The sequence below is a fragment of the Triturus cristatus genome, chromosome 12, assembly GCF_964204655.1.
Source record: "Triturus cristatus chromosome 12, aTriCri1.1, whole genome shotgun sequence".
In the NCBI taxonomy this organism is placed as follows: Eukaryota; Metazoa; Chordata; class Amphibia; order Caudata; family Salamandridae; genus Triturus; species Triturus cristatus.
The window spans coordinates 58,768,877-58,783,069 of record NC_140595.1 but is presented as its reverse complement, the minus strand read 5'-3'; the positions used below and the strand labels follow the sequence as shown (position 1 = coordinate 58,783,069).

Below are 14,193 nucleotides of genomic sequence, written 5' to 3'. Positions count from 1 at the left end.
CATTGTCTATCTCTTCCAACGCCTCCACAATGACCGCCAAATGGGACTATCTCCATTGTCCATCTCCCCAGACCACCTACTCAATAACTGACTTATGATCGAATCCCAAAAGTCTATCACTCAGACTCCTGTCCATTGTTTTATTGTTGGATTCTCTCTGTTGTTGTTTTTGCAGCATTGCTGTTCAACATGTCTGTCCCTTTTGGTTAATTTATGACATCATCCCTACCTAACTACGCATCATTATGTAATTATATGTAAGACATCATGCATCTTGCTTGTAAAACAAGGGAACGAAGGGAGTGCATCCATTGTTTGTCCCTCTTGGATCATTTTCTCCTCCACTGCCTTCAAGCTTCTCACCAGAGCTTTTACCAATAGGCAGTAGGAGATTTCCTTTGTCTATGCCTTAAGTCCCTGATCAAAAAATGTCAGACTCAGATTAATTTTGGGATAGGGTTGAGTAATGTTTTATTTGTATTTTAATTCACCACCGGCCTACAGCTTTCTTTATTTTTTTTAATGAGGAAGCCCACCGTACCACCCCTTCTATTACGAATCTGTCATTCCCTTTTTCTTTTTATCATGTGTGTTTCCATTAGTTTATCCTTGTGTAAGGTTGTTTTGTCCAAATTGCCCCCTTTATACCTCCTATCCACCTCCTGCAAGCATTGTATGGCTGTATACATCCAAAAGTGTACCTATCCTACAGATCTACAGATTTTTTTCAATGAAACAACAAAATAGCATTGGAAACATATTTCAATGTATTCCTTTTGGTGTTTTGACTTTTGCGTATACTTTACTTGGTGTTATGATTGTATTAGCAAATTAACATCAATTTGTACCTCTTATGCGTGTACCACAAGATGTGTTCATTCGGTTTATAGACAAGAAAGGATCTCTGTTACTTAGAGTTTCATAAACAACCTCTATTTTTATGCCTAAACTTGCTCGCACACGGTCTGCCACATAGGAAAGGGATCAACCCCTCGAATCATTGGAACTCCGCAGAGACAGTACAAAAGAAGAGTTAAAGAAGCATGTTCCTGCCTTGTATAGTACTTCTTTAGCAGCCTGTTACACTAGCCCTAAATAGTGGGAATGTCCTATGACTGACTGCCTCATAGAACAGCGCTGTCCACCTCTAGCCAATAATTTTAGAGTGTCTCTTTTGAGTATTAAGATATTCACCTTCAGTGAACTCTCTTGATGTCTACTACGAGTGGGGGAACCTAAGATTTAGCTTGAGAAGTTGGTGGGAGAGGAGGAGAGCTTTATGCTTGTACATATCCTGCCAAATACCAAACCTTCCGAAGGTATAGCATGGACTATATTTCAAAATGGAGCCTTTGTGACGGCCACTGCAAACTCTAAATGAAAATTGACATTGTCCCTCCTTTCACTGTGACTGACAAAGTGTCATTTGCTCGACAGACGTCAACAAGAATGCCCTGAGCAAGCTGTACATCTGGCTGGTCATTCTGCTGGCAGTTGCAGTGAGCATCCTGCCATCACTGATTGGTCGCTTCTTTGTCCGCATGACATCAACTTGCCCCGTCCAGGAAGTGGTAAGTTTTGCTCCTATTATACAAGCATTAGTTCTTTTTGAAATCTTGCGAAGAAGGGCAGCGCTTCAGAGGTTTACATTGTTTCTCAAATTAAAATGTTTGCTTTTTACTGTGAATTTCTGCTCACTGACACCTATGAGCGTCAATACAAGCTAAAGAAAGTGGACATTGGCTGATCATTTTACAAAAGTAACCTCCCTGTAAGGCTTGCACTTGGAAATATGAAAAATGCTGATCGGTCTGTCATATTGCCATTGATTTTATTAATTTGTTCACTTATTTATTGGATTTCTATTGCTCATTTATCCAAAGCACTTGACAAATATTTAAATGTTGCAATCAAGACAATGCTTGCATGATGACAATGAAAAGATGGCATAGCTGGCCACCACACTGATGTGGCCTAAGTGATTACCAGTGGCTGAGATTATTTTAAGCATTCCTTCTATCATCATGTTGGGTTTGCAGTAGAAGCCCTAACTGCGATGGATATGGCCAGACGTGGGCCCAGTACACACTGTGCCATACTTCTCAAGCTAGGTTGATAACAGTCTTGGGATTTCTTTTGCATCCATCTGGATAGGACCTGTCATGGTAGTTCAGGCTGGACTGTTCATAACGGAGCAGGACCAAAACTGATGTGCATAAGGTGGGTCTTTGTTAAGAGTGGCACAGTGGGCGAAAACTGATGGTCTGGAATGTGACCCGACGGTGACTGATATTAATTAAAGCGTTCCTCCCATCATCTTGTTTTTAGGGTTGCAAAGCATGTGTAGTCTAGCGGCTGTGTCAGTGGATACATTTTTGGCAAAAAAACATTCTTGTATGGACTCAGAACTAAGACCATGTCACTCGGCCAGCAAAGGCTGCAGTCTGTCAGTCTGAATCATGTCCTCCCAGAGGCAAGAATGTGAGCTTACTTTAAAATGAAGGCTATAGTGGAGAGGCGTACAATGGAGTGGCGTAGACTGGAGTGTCGTAGAATTGAGTGGCATAGAACATAACAGCTTACAGTGGTGTAAAGTGGATTGGTGACAGTGGAGTGGTGTACAGTGGAATAGCGTCTCGTAGAGTGGTATAGCCTGGAGTGGCATAGTGTGGAATAGCATAGAGTGGAATGGCCTAGAGTGGAGTTGCGTAGAGCGGTATAGCATAGAGTGAGTGGCGTGGAGGGACATACAGTGCAGTGTCGTAGACTTGAGTGTCATACAATGGAATGGTATACAGCGTAATAGCCTACAGTGGATTGGTGTAGAGTGGAGTACAATGAAGTGGTGCAAACTGGAATATTGTACAATGGAGTGGTGTAGAGTGGACTGGCATAGAGTGGGATAGCGTACAGTGGTGTGGCATACAGTGTATTCGCATAGAGCGTAATAGTATAGACTGGAATGACGTAGAGTATAGTAGAAAAGGGTAGAGTGGAGTGGTGCCCAGTAGAGTGGCATAGACTGGAGTGGCGAAGTCTAGAGTGGCGTCGAGTGGAGTGGAATAAGGTGGAAAAGCATGGAGTGGAGTGTTGTAGAGTGGACTGGGGTAGAGTGGAGCGAGGTAGAGCAAAGTATCATGCAGTATAACAGCTTGGACTGGAATGGTGTGGAGTGGCTTAGAGAGGACTGGTATACAGTGAAGTGCCATATGCTGAAGTGGCATACAGTGAAGTAGCGTAGATTGGAGTGGTGTACTTTGGAGTAGCGTTGAGTGTTGAAGCATACAGTGTAGGGGCATAGACTAGAGTGGCATTGAGTGTAGTTGTGTACAGTGGAGTGGCACAGACTAGAGTGGCATAGAAACAGATGTAGCGTGAAATTGTGTAAAGGGATGCAGAGATAATGTGGCAGGAATATGGATTATGGATTGTAAATGGTAATTTTTGGTAGTGGATGTAAATATCTGAATTGTTGTTAAAGTTATAAGTGAAAAAATACTTAGTTATATATTGTGCCGTAGTATACCGCAGTAACTTTGCGGTATACTGCGGTACATGATGACGAAAAGGCAGTATATCATTGTCTAATGTCTGTTTTTACAAAACGTAAAAGGCAGCCATGTATTTTGAAGGACACTTTGGCTATATTTTGGTTTAGGGCCTTGGATATGGGTAAATTGTAGTTTTTATTGTTGTTCTCTACCTAATACCACTCAAATAACAAAGTAAAATGTATTTTTCTTTTCCAATATATTTTTTTGAAATAGTTTACAAAGAACCATGCTACTACCTACAAAGTATTGCAGTACTTACAGGAAAAAAAAGAAATACATATAAAAACATTTTAAAACCTTGTAATATACCATATTAGTGACATATAGTGTAATATAGTAAATGTATCATTTTTTAACAAATTAAAAATAGTTTTGTTTTTTTAAGTAGCATTGTTATTAGCGGGGTAATTATCAGGTATTACCTCTGTACTTCATAGACTTCTTTTAAAGAATTAAATACATAAAAAAGTGTGACACTGTAGTGAACTATATTTGTGAAGTGTAGTACTGTGCATTTTTCATTTTATACATACATATTTATTTGTTTTAAGTACCTTAGTGCATCCTAGGAAGCACTGCGCTACTGCGTACATTTAAAGAAAAAAGAAATGTAGAAACTTTAATAAAGTGGTAAGGATTAGGTAGAAATAGAAAACCTAATATTTACCTATATATAAGGCCCTTATCCGGAACACAGCCAAAGTGTACTTAAAACAACATGCTGCCTTTAACTTTTGAAAAGGCTTTCATTAGCCAATAACATAAATCCTTGTTGTTACTATGTACCGTGGTACTTTCGTGAAATTTCAAGAAACTACTGTGGTCACAGATAGCACTAAGATAAAATGCCTTTTAACTTTAAAAATACTTACTCCACTTACCATTAGTAGCAAAAAGGATCACCTGCACACCATAATCTACAATCCTGCTAAATTTCATTGAAATCTGTTCAGCTTTTTTCAGGCTACGTCTAATATAAAAGTCAATGGAAAATGCATTGGTGGAAAAATGTGTTTTGGGACCCCCTTTATTCTGTGCACCTCCTTGACCAATCACTGCAAAACTTTGTATCCTACACTAATGTGGAAAAAGCTATAGGTCTAGAAAGTTTCATGGAGATTCGCCAAATGGGGGAAAGTTAATGATCGAGCAAAAAGGGAGGAATTCCTATGCCTGGGAATTCTAACTATAACTACAGAGTGGCTAGCCTGTAATGTGTGTGTGTATGTGTATATATATATATATATATATATATATATATATATATATATATATATATATATATATATTGTTCAACGAATGCCCGAAAGCAGCGAAGCGGCACTCGGTGACTCGCCAACCATCCAGCTATGAAATTCATCTTGTCTCGTGATGTAGGTAGGTTTTAGCAATGCCTGACGCGTTTCAGGGCTCCTGGCCCCTTTCTCAAAGGCTGCTGTGTCTGCGCGTAGAGAGGCTCTCCATACCAGTTCATTTTGAGCATTTTTATTGGTTTCCTGCCTCTAATGGACTGCGCTCAGTGCGTTTCAACTTTTCTTGCATGCTGGGATATGTTGTCCCTATGGAGAGTGAAATAACACCATTAGTTGGTTCCAAGCGCAGACAATATTACAACGCTTTATTTTCCTTATCGTAAGGTACCATGTTCGTGAGGCAATTCTTTTCACTTCCGTGGGGAGGCTGCACCATCTCTACAATTCAAAAAAATAGAGAGGCTGGGGTCGAAACTATTTAAGATCCACACGGCGCAGGAAGCTAAGTGGATAGACTCTCCATGACATCACGAATCCTACTGAGGAATGAAAAGAACGGGAATGCTTTTAAATTATGAACATGTGAACAGAGACCAACTTAGGGATGATTTTTGCTCTACAGGGAAATACTGCACCCAGCATGCAATATAATGAACTGAACACAAAGCGGCAACCTACTTAAGGATGATTATACATGCATGCATAAATTAGAAATAAAAGAGAGGCCAATCTGTTTCGGTTTGATTAAGCCAGCCTCCGATGAAGATGTTCCAAACATCGAAACGCGTCAGGCGATGCAACAATTCTATCGTGCTGCTGAGGAGAGAGAACAAGTGAAAGCCGGATGGCTGGTTTCCTGCTGAGTGCCCTCCCAAGCTTTCGGGCATTTGTTTATTAAAATATATATATATATATATATATACAGTAAATACTCAGAATCCAAAGGAATACTCAGACTCTTCCTGTATGCGGTAATCCAATTTAATGCATAGCCTCCAGGATGCGTTTCGGTCGTAGCCTTGATATATATAGGTGCAGGCATGGAGCATCCTGTACTTAAACACACCAAGGAAAGGGAGCAAATTCAGTAAATTGCACACCTTAAATCACAGTAATTGATTTGCCTTACCTGTGAACAAGGCCACATCCAACGGCCGAAATATGTCAGGATTGATGTACTGCCACTATTAACACATATTAAAAGTTAGCCGTCCTCTTGGAGCAGTAACAAGGGATTCAGAGCGGCACCCGTGAGCCGAGGCCCATCTGTGGATTGGGAAGATATCAGCAGATTCACTGGCGGACCCATTCAGGGACTGAAAATGCATTGGACACTACAAGGCCCACAATGCTTATAGTAAGAGACCTATCCACAGGTATAAACGATGGGCGGTGCCAAATCAATGCGTATACTTTTCTGATACGCCTCTGAGGAAGAAGTGTCTCTCCGAAACGCGTCAGGCGACGGCAGTGGAGCTGTGAAAGAAAACGACTGCAGAGGCTGCTTTTACCCGTTATGAATGTGGTTACTGCTAAGAGTGCTCCTCACCCTTCGGGCACCTTGCAGCTATTTTGTGAGAGAGAGAGAGAGAGAGAGAGAGTGTGTGTGTGTGTGTGTAAATTATTTATTTAACATGCAATGAAACAGAACTGTCAAGCTTATGAGAGTTTTGTAATTTGATAAATGATGTTTTGAAGTGCTGTAATGAAGGTTTCGACACAGGCCTTTTTGGAATTGCTTTTAACATTCTAGTTGTTGTTAAATAAAAGGTAGAACTATTGCACTGTATCACTTCAACTAGAATGTTCTATGGTCCAGTCAAACTGCTTTGGCCATCTCTTTTTCTGCAAAAAATGCACTTTGTTTTGATGGAGCTTGAATAAAATAATTGTGACTCATACTGTTCGTGTGTCACCTCTCCTTGTGTCTTTGTCTAACGAGTGAAGAGGATATAAATATATATATATGTGTGTGTGTGTATATATGTGTATATATATATATATATATATTTATATATATAGAGAGATATATGCTTCTCCATTCCTCTTACCACAAAACTCCTCAAGCCGAAGAAGAGGTAGCACAACAGGATGCGAGTCAAATGATCTGTTTCATTTTTTACCTTCATCCACCATTTGCGCAAAATGTGCAGATTAAGGCCGACACATTTCGGGGCTTGCCTTCAACTGCACCAAGATACACACATAACAAATTCTTTTGAGACTACAAAAAATTTGGAAGTCTCAAACAATACTACCCCTACCCACCCCAGTTAGAAGTCTTGATCTCCGTTATTGTTGTGCAGTTTTTTTTATTCGCTGTCTTTTCTTCTTTCATTACTGCTGCTAGCACAAAGATTTGTGTGCTCAACAAATTTAGTAAGAATAAAAATATGAATTAACAAGTGCCTTTGGTAATGGTTAAAAGATCATTCAGAAGGTATTCTGAAAAGCTGACACAACCTGAAATCAGAATTTCTCATGTTGCTAACTGCTGAATGAACACAACATCTTGATTAACTGATTTTTGATCAATAACAAATGCTGATCTTTTCTCTCCCTTTTCCAGGAGAATCCTTACCGGGATAAGGCAGTGGTGGAGAACACAGTGGAACTGAGCACACACTTTAAAAGGAATGCTTCCATTCGGCGATCAGCGTATGCTTTCTCGCACGGCGAAGGCTATGCTGATCTTATTGTCAGGGGTACCAGTATCCGCAAGAAGAAGTCGCCAAACCCTGCTGTGCCAGTAGAGACCGGCACATGTTCAGAAGATTAAGCCCAATAACTCAAGCAAACCGATGCAGGCTACTCTTGTTCAGAGTGAAGTAAAGTGCAAAACCACACCTTATTGGACAATGACTGTCATGCCTCATCAAGGATATGGAGGGGCGACTTTGCAGACTACAGTTTCTTAAGGATCACAAGAAACTCTGAGAAAAAGAAGCCTTATTTACTGAGAATAGAGTTTCTCTAGACTTGCCTACCGAAGAGGAACAGAAAAGAATGTCAGTGCTTAAATACATTTCATATTGTTTAGCTACATCGTCAATCTCTGAGAAACCTTTCCTATTTGCTGCTTGGGATTTAGAAACACCTTTCAGGTTACCCCACACGAAGTTCAATGAATATTTTATGCCCTGGATTGTCAGATTCCGTTTTGTGTCCAAGGTGGCAGTGACACCGGAAAGGCAAGACAATTGTATGGAATAAATTCTGTTAGGTCATGGATACATTAAATCAACTGGAAGGACACTGCACTCCTAGGCACAAGATTCCATGACCTAAACAATAGGTTATTTCCTGCAATGTGAGAATGGAGGTATAAGAAGTAAGATGTATTGAAACATACATGGAAATGGCAGTTGGATAGTAAGAAAAGCATGCTACCAATTTGTGGATATAACCATAACAGTTCTAGCCAGCCCATCAATATATTAGGGTGTGCCATCTTTCTTGGAATTGTTTTATTTGAACACACTGAACACGCAAGTAATGGGCTGCCAGTAACATTGATGGATGTACTTATTCTGCAAAAAAGAAATCTAATATAGCATTTTGCACCTGGAAGAAACGTGATGAAAGAAGCTTGATCTACTCGATTGCCAATTAATTGTTGGAAGAGCTCATAAATGGTACTAGATATAGTCAAGAGGGCCTTCTGTTTCATCACACAATGAGAGTGGATCCATGTTACCCAAACTGGAACATTTGTCCAGGAGTAATTGGAAATGAGGCTAGAAGCAGCTAGAATGCTTTCAAATGCAAGCATAGTCAGGGTTAGCAGATTTTGGGAAAGAGGAATGTAAACTCAAAAAGAATGCTATCTATAGCCATCCAAATTAAACACAATGCTGATAAGCACCAACTTATTAACAATGTCATTAATAGAATCACATTCACTTTGAAAAAAATCGGTAAAATGTAAAGATAACAGTACACAAACTACTAAAACTGATATGCAGCATAAAGTTAGCCACAAGTATAAGCAAGGCTATGGAAACTCCCCTTGACAATCCATGACCTTAAGTGGAAGAAGCCCACCTTTTTCTGTTTTTTTAAGGTTATTGATAACTTTGGTCAGCGTCTACAGCCTTTACCATGTGATGCGCATGTTTTGGGTATTGTATTCAAGCAATACTCATTGATGCAGGGTGTGTATCCAGAGGTAATTCCTTGGATGGAGGAGTTGAGGGCCCAGGATGTAGCCAATAGCCCCCAACCTAGCCTGGGCATTATTTCGAAGGTAAGCTCCTCTCCGTTAAAATGGTTGCTTTTATAAAGCTTATCCCAGTATAAAAGCTTTTTTTGCATTTTAAAATAACAATAAAGAAATGAATAATACTATTTTATATTACACACCATATGGCGAATTCAATATTGACGCTTAATTACCAAGCTCAAAAGCGCTTATTTTCTTGGTGTCAGAAGGATTAAAGACCCTTTTAAAATGGAAACGTATGCCCTGGATGTCTATGAATGAGGAACTCAACACATAGTTATGTGTTAACCACTAAATCGTTTTAATTGGTTGTGAATAGCTTCAAGGTTGGTTGCCGGGAGTGTAAGTCAATTTTTTTATCAGATAATGCGTTGGAATTCTGCAACACTCCTCAATGGAAGCGTGGAATGGAACTTGTTTCTTGTTTTACTTAGACTACGCCCCCTCTACGGATTAGTGCAAAAAGAAATACTTTGGCACACTCTCCATGCGTATGGCTTCAACCGACCCCCTGTTTTTTACATCAAGTTCCTCTATGTCACTTTCTACCTCATGGTCTACCACAGACTGTTACATTGTTTGTCTTTCTTTGCTCTAAAGCCGATAGAGTAAATTGAATTCGCACTATTCACCTATCAAAACCTTTGCACTTTACTATGAATTGTATCCTTCAGATGTCATTAGATCATGAAAATGAATGCTTGATAATACACTTTTAATGTATTATAATCTGAAACCAGAACTATTTTTGTACACTTTCATTCCATTAAAATGAGTGAGCTCCTGGATATGCAAAGGCTGGTATTTGTGGTTAAAGGTTTTATTAGCCGTGAAGCATAAATGTCTTATTGAAGTCACACTCGATCCCTGGGCACACGGAATGCACACGTTCTCATTTTTCTCATAGGAGGAGCATGATATAAGAATGAAATATATCTCCAAGTTTTTTTTTTGTCAGTGAAAGCATTAATCAAAAATAAGAGTAAGCAAAATGCTCAGTCAAAGCAAGCACCCTGAACGGAGACTCTATAAAAGAACAGGAGTCAGAAGTAGAGCAAAGTTCGTAGGATAAACAATCTGGGACTGCAGAGATGGACAGCAATAGGGACAGAAGGAAAAGAAAGAAATCAGGGATTTGTGCGTAAATCCGTTGGAGGAAACAACAGTAGTTAGGTGCAGGAGCAAGAACGAGCAATGCTGGTCTACAGCAAGGGGTAGACATGGGAGAATCTCGAAAATATTAGCAATCAGGAACTACTGTATCAAGGTAGTAAACAGTCTAAAGCAAGGTGTAACGCTGTATTTAAGATTATTCAGAGACTAGACTAATTGACAGGAGTGAGACACAAAGAGTACGGATAGACGTACAGTACGGGAAGTATTTGGGTCTAGACTCTAGAGGGGGCCATAGGAAGGAACAGTAATCGAAGTCTAGAGCAAGGTCAGAAATCGTATTTAGAGCAAGAAACTACAACTGGGGCCTAGAGCTAGGCATGGCAATCTGAGACTGGGCAAGTAGAGAGGAATAAGGGGCTAGAGCAAAGCAATAAACATCAGCCAGGTCTAAACAAAGAATTACATTTATCTAGAAGAAGAAGCAGCAGTCAAGAAATGGCAGGAATTAGTGACTATGGCAAGGGACCGCAATGATGGACTGTGGGGAAAAAGAACAATAAGGGACGAAGGCAAATAACAGCAATCGTGGACGAACAGCAGCGGACCCAAGCAAAGAACAGAAGTCAGGACCAGGGACAGAAATTAGGAGCCATTGTAAGGAACACCAATCAGGGACTTTGGCAAAGAATGGCAAGCAGGTAAGGGGCATCAATTAGGGTAATTAAAAGTTGTCAGAGACTAGGGCCAGGAACAGCAATTCGAGTCTTACAGACTAGCACAAGGAACAACATGAGGGCCTAGGACAAGGAAACAACCAGAAATCTGGGAACACAAAAAGGAAGATAGGAGCAGAGCGTGACCTTCAGGAACCAGAGCAGAGAATAATTATGACAAGTTGGAGCAGGGAGTTGAAATCGAGGTTAATGCAACAAACTTCAGTTGAACTCTAGAGCATGGAAGACCACTCAGAAGTAGATCACTGGAGCACTTTAAGAGAAAGTAGCAAGGAGCAGCTATCAGGGCTGAAGCAAGGAATATCAATCAAGAAATAGTGTAAAGAACTGCAGTTGGGGGCAAAAGCAGGGAACACCAATAAGAGCAACTAACTTACGAGTTTTCATGAATGTCCAGATATCATTTGAAGCAATTATCAGGGTGGAGCAAGTAATACCAACCAAGATTTAGCATAGAAATCTGCAATCGGGACTACTGCCGGGAACATCAATCAGAGCATATATTTTATATGGATTTAGCTCCATTTATCATTTGGAGCAGAGCCTAGACTGATTTGCATAAAGTTAGTTTCTGTTGTACTAGCACAGTAAGCCACGATAATGGACAGGAATGGGGTACAGAATAATTACCAGTGGTAATTTTCCTTCTCAGTGAGCAACCATAAGCGGGTTGGGTATACCCACATGTGCAGCTCGTAACCTGTTGCACAATAGGACCAGCGGTGTGTGAATTTTAACTCTTTGCCACCTCAGGCAATTCGTTTTCAAATTTTGCCGGCTTTGCTGGAGGCTAATGGCTAATGAAAGGGTTATGTTATAATAATTCATCTTTTAAGAGCTATACTTGCCCTCTACATGATTCACCGCAATGAGCTGAAAAAAATAATGAATTGAATGCTGAGTTGCATTAAATGCTTTCTATACCAAGATTAATGCAATGCAATCAGTGTTTCAAAGATGTCAGATTCTCAATTAGGGTCAATTGAATCCTGAGTCTTTGTGGTCACGAAACTGTGTATGGCAGGTTCAGCTCAAGACTTCAAAAATGCTGAAAGAGGTCTGAGCAAGATGGCTCAGCGAGTTAACATTTACATTTCCAATTAGGTTACTGCTCTGTCACTTCTGGACTTCGAAATGGTGTATGAACTGAGCTCATTCAGGTTTCTAAGGCTGGCCTGGAGAGAGCTTTGGCTGCCCCCATGTTTTCATAAAAATCACAATACAATTACATGTATATAAACATACATACAGGGGCATTCGTCAGCCTCAATACTTTGCTTCAGCCTACTAAAGCATACAGCATTGGTCAATCGTTCTCGCTTAATCGTTCACCTCACTTCTTTCATTGGATGGCTTACACCGCCTGAGAAAATGTCTGCTATCCAGGACTCCATTATTAATTATCCAATTCCTATGCCGGCTTCACCATTAAAATCATTGTGCTACTAGGGAGCCATCCAGACTCCTTCACACAAATTACACAATAGGAACTCTTGCGAACCGGAACTAGCAGCTGCCCAAATGATCTTTTTCCAGCATCTAAATCCACTCTTTTTACCTGAAGTGATATTCTCTTGACTATCTTTAGCAGCTCCTTAAAGCATGGCATTTTTCCATGCCCTCTGCAAGGCAGCCATAGTGAGACCTCTGCTAGAGGAGCCTGCCCTGGGGCTCAATGACATGAACAATTGTTAGACACATCTCATTACTCCCTTATATGGACAAACATCTAGAAAAAGTGTCCCTGTGTCATCTCCAATGGCCTAATAGACATGTAACAAGTGGGCCTTCATCACCGTCACAGCACTTAGCTAGTGGTCCTCTCCGCTCTCAATTACCTTTGACAGCTCATTAATAAATGAGAAACTTCCAGGCTAGCCCTTATACTCTAGTCAAATGCCTTTGATACCATTAACCGCAGCATCCTGCTTAAGCCCTTTGAAGCAATAGGTATCACTGGCACATTCATGAAATGGATAACATCTTTCATTTCAGGGAGAACAAAAGTGGTCATTCTTCCCCCATACTCTTCGAAGGCATACAATATCAACTGTTAGGTCCTGTATGGGACAATCCTCTTTCAATTTCTGTTTAACCTAAACCTAATTGCTCCAAGCAGGGGTAGGCTTCCACACGTATGCTGATGCTACCCAGCTCACCACTAATTTATCTGATACGCAAGAGTCTCCCAATTAAATAGCCAAGACTTATACTAGAGACCTTCACCATTGTGTGGGTATGGATGGCCAACAACTTCCTCAAGATAAACCCAACTAAAACCGAGACCTTGAGATTATCACAAGTTAATGAGTCGAACAATATGCAATATTTCTTTAATCTATCCTGGCTGCAATAATGGTGGGTGATGACAAACCATATATTATTATGTTATTGGCACTATAAAGCAGCAGACCCATCAGCAAACAACCTCTCCTATCGCTGCGCCTGACAACACATAAGTACTCAGTTAATGCTCTGCCTTCAACTTGATTGAATGAATGAAACAGCACTTCTATAGCGCATAGCTACCCGGAGGCATCCCAGCGCTGAAGGATCACTGAGGCAGAAGAGAACATATATGGGAAAAGCCACGATTTTAACTGTTTACGGAAGGCCAGATGGTCAGGTTCCTTTTGTAAGTTCAGAGGGAGGGAGTTCCATAATCTGGCGGCATTATAAGAAAAGAGCAGACCGCCACTTCTGGCCTTCTTGATCCTAGGAACAGCTGCCAGATGAAGCTCATCTGAGTGAAGCTGTCTGTTTGCCCGGTAGGGCTGAACCTTAGAATGATTGATTGGTGGACCATTCCCTCTTAGCGACTTGTGGGTAATGCACAGAGCCTTGAAGTTGATTCTCTCCTGAATAGGGAGCCAGTGGAGGGACTAAAGAGCGGGCCTTGCAGAGTGCCGATTCGAGATCCCCATGAGCATCCTTGCTGCGCAGTTCTGCACTATCTGGAGTTTCGCGATTACCGAGCTCGGCGCACATAGATATAAGGCATTGCCGTAATCTATCCGAGATAAGATGAGTGCCTGGATCATCAGCTTTTTGGCCTGGAAGGGAAGAAGGTGGAGCAGTTTGCGAAGCATCCTGAGGATGCCATAGCAGGAGGCTACAACCTTCCTGGCCTGAACTTTAAAGCTGAGGTCCTGATCCACCTATACTCTTTATCTCAATCTTAGGGGCAGGAGCAGGGCCCATACAAGCTGGCCACATTGTCTCTGCTTTGAAGCAGACAGGATTACCAAGAACCATAAGCTCAGTCTTGTCGCCATTCAATTTTAAATGCAACAGATTCATCCACTTGGTGGCTT

General features: G+C 40.8%; 1 protein-coding gene across 2 annotated transcripts in view; it reads left to right on the top strand.

Annotated features, from left to right (window-relative positions):
- Positions 1–9,817, top strand: part of ATP8B3 (ATPase phospholipid transporting 8B3) — a 396,086-nt gene extending 386,269 nt beyond the window's left edge. For both annotated transcript variants that reach the window (XM_085638336.1, XM_085638337.1), the window contains 2 exons: positions 1,438–1,571; positions 7,377–9,817. In XM_085638336.1, coding sequence (XP_085494462.1) covers positions 1,438–1,571; positions 7,377–7,586 — 344 coding nt within the window. In that variant the 3' untranslated portion in view covers positions 7,587–9,817. The remainder of the gene's footprint in view (positions 1–1,437; positions 1,572–7,376) is intronic.
- Positions 9,818–14,193: the final 4,376 nt, after the last annotated feature.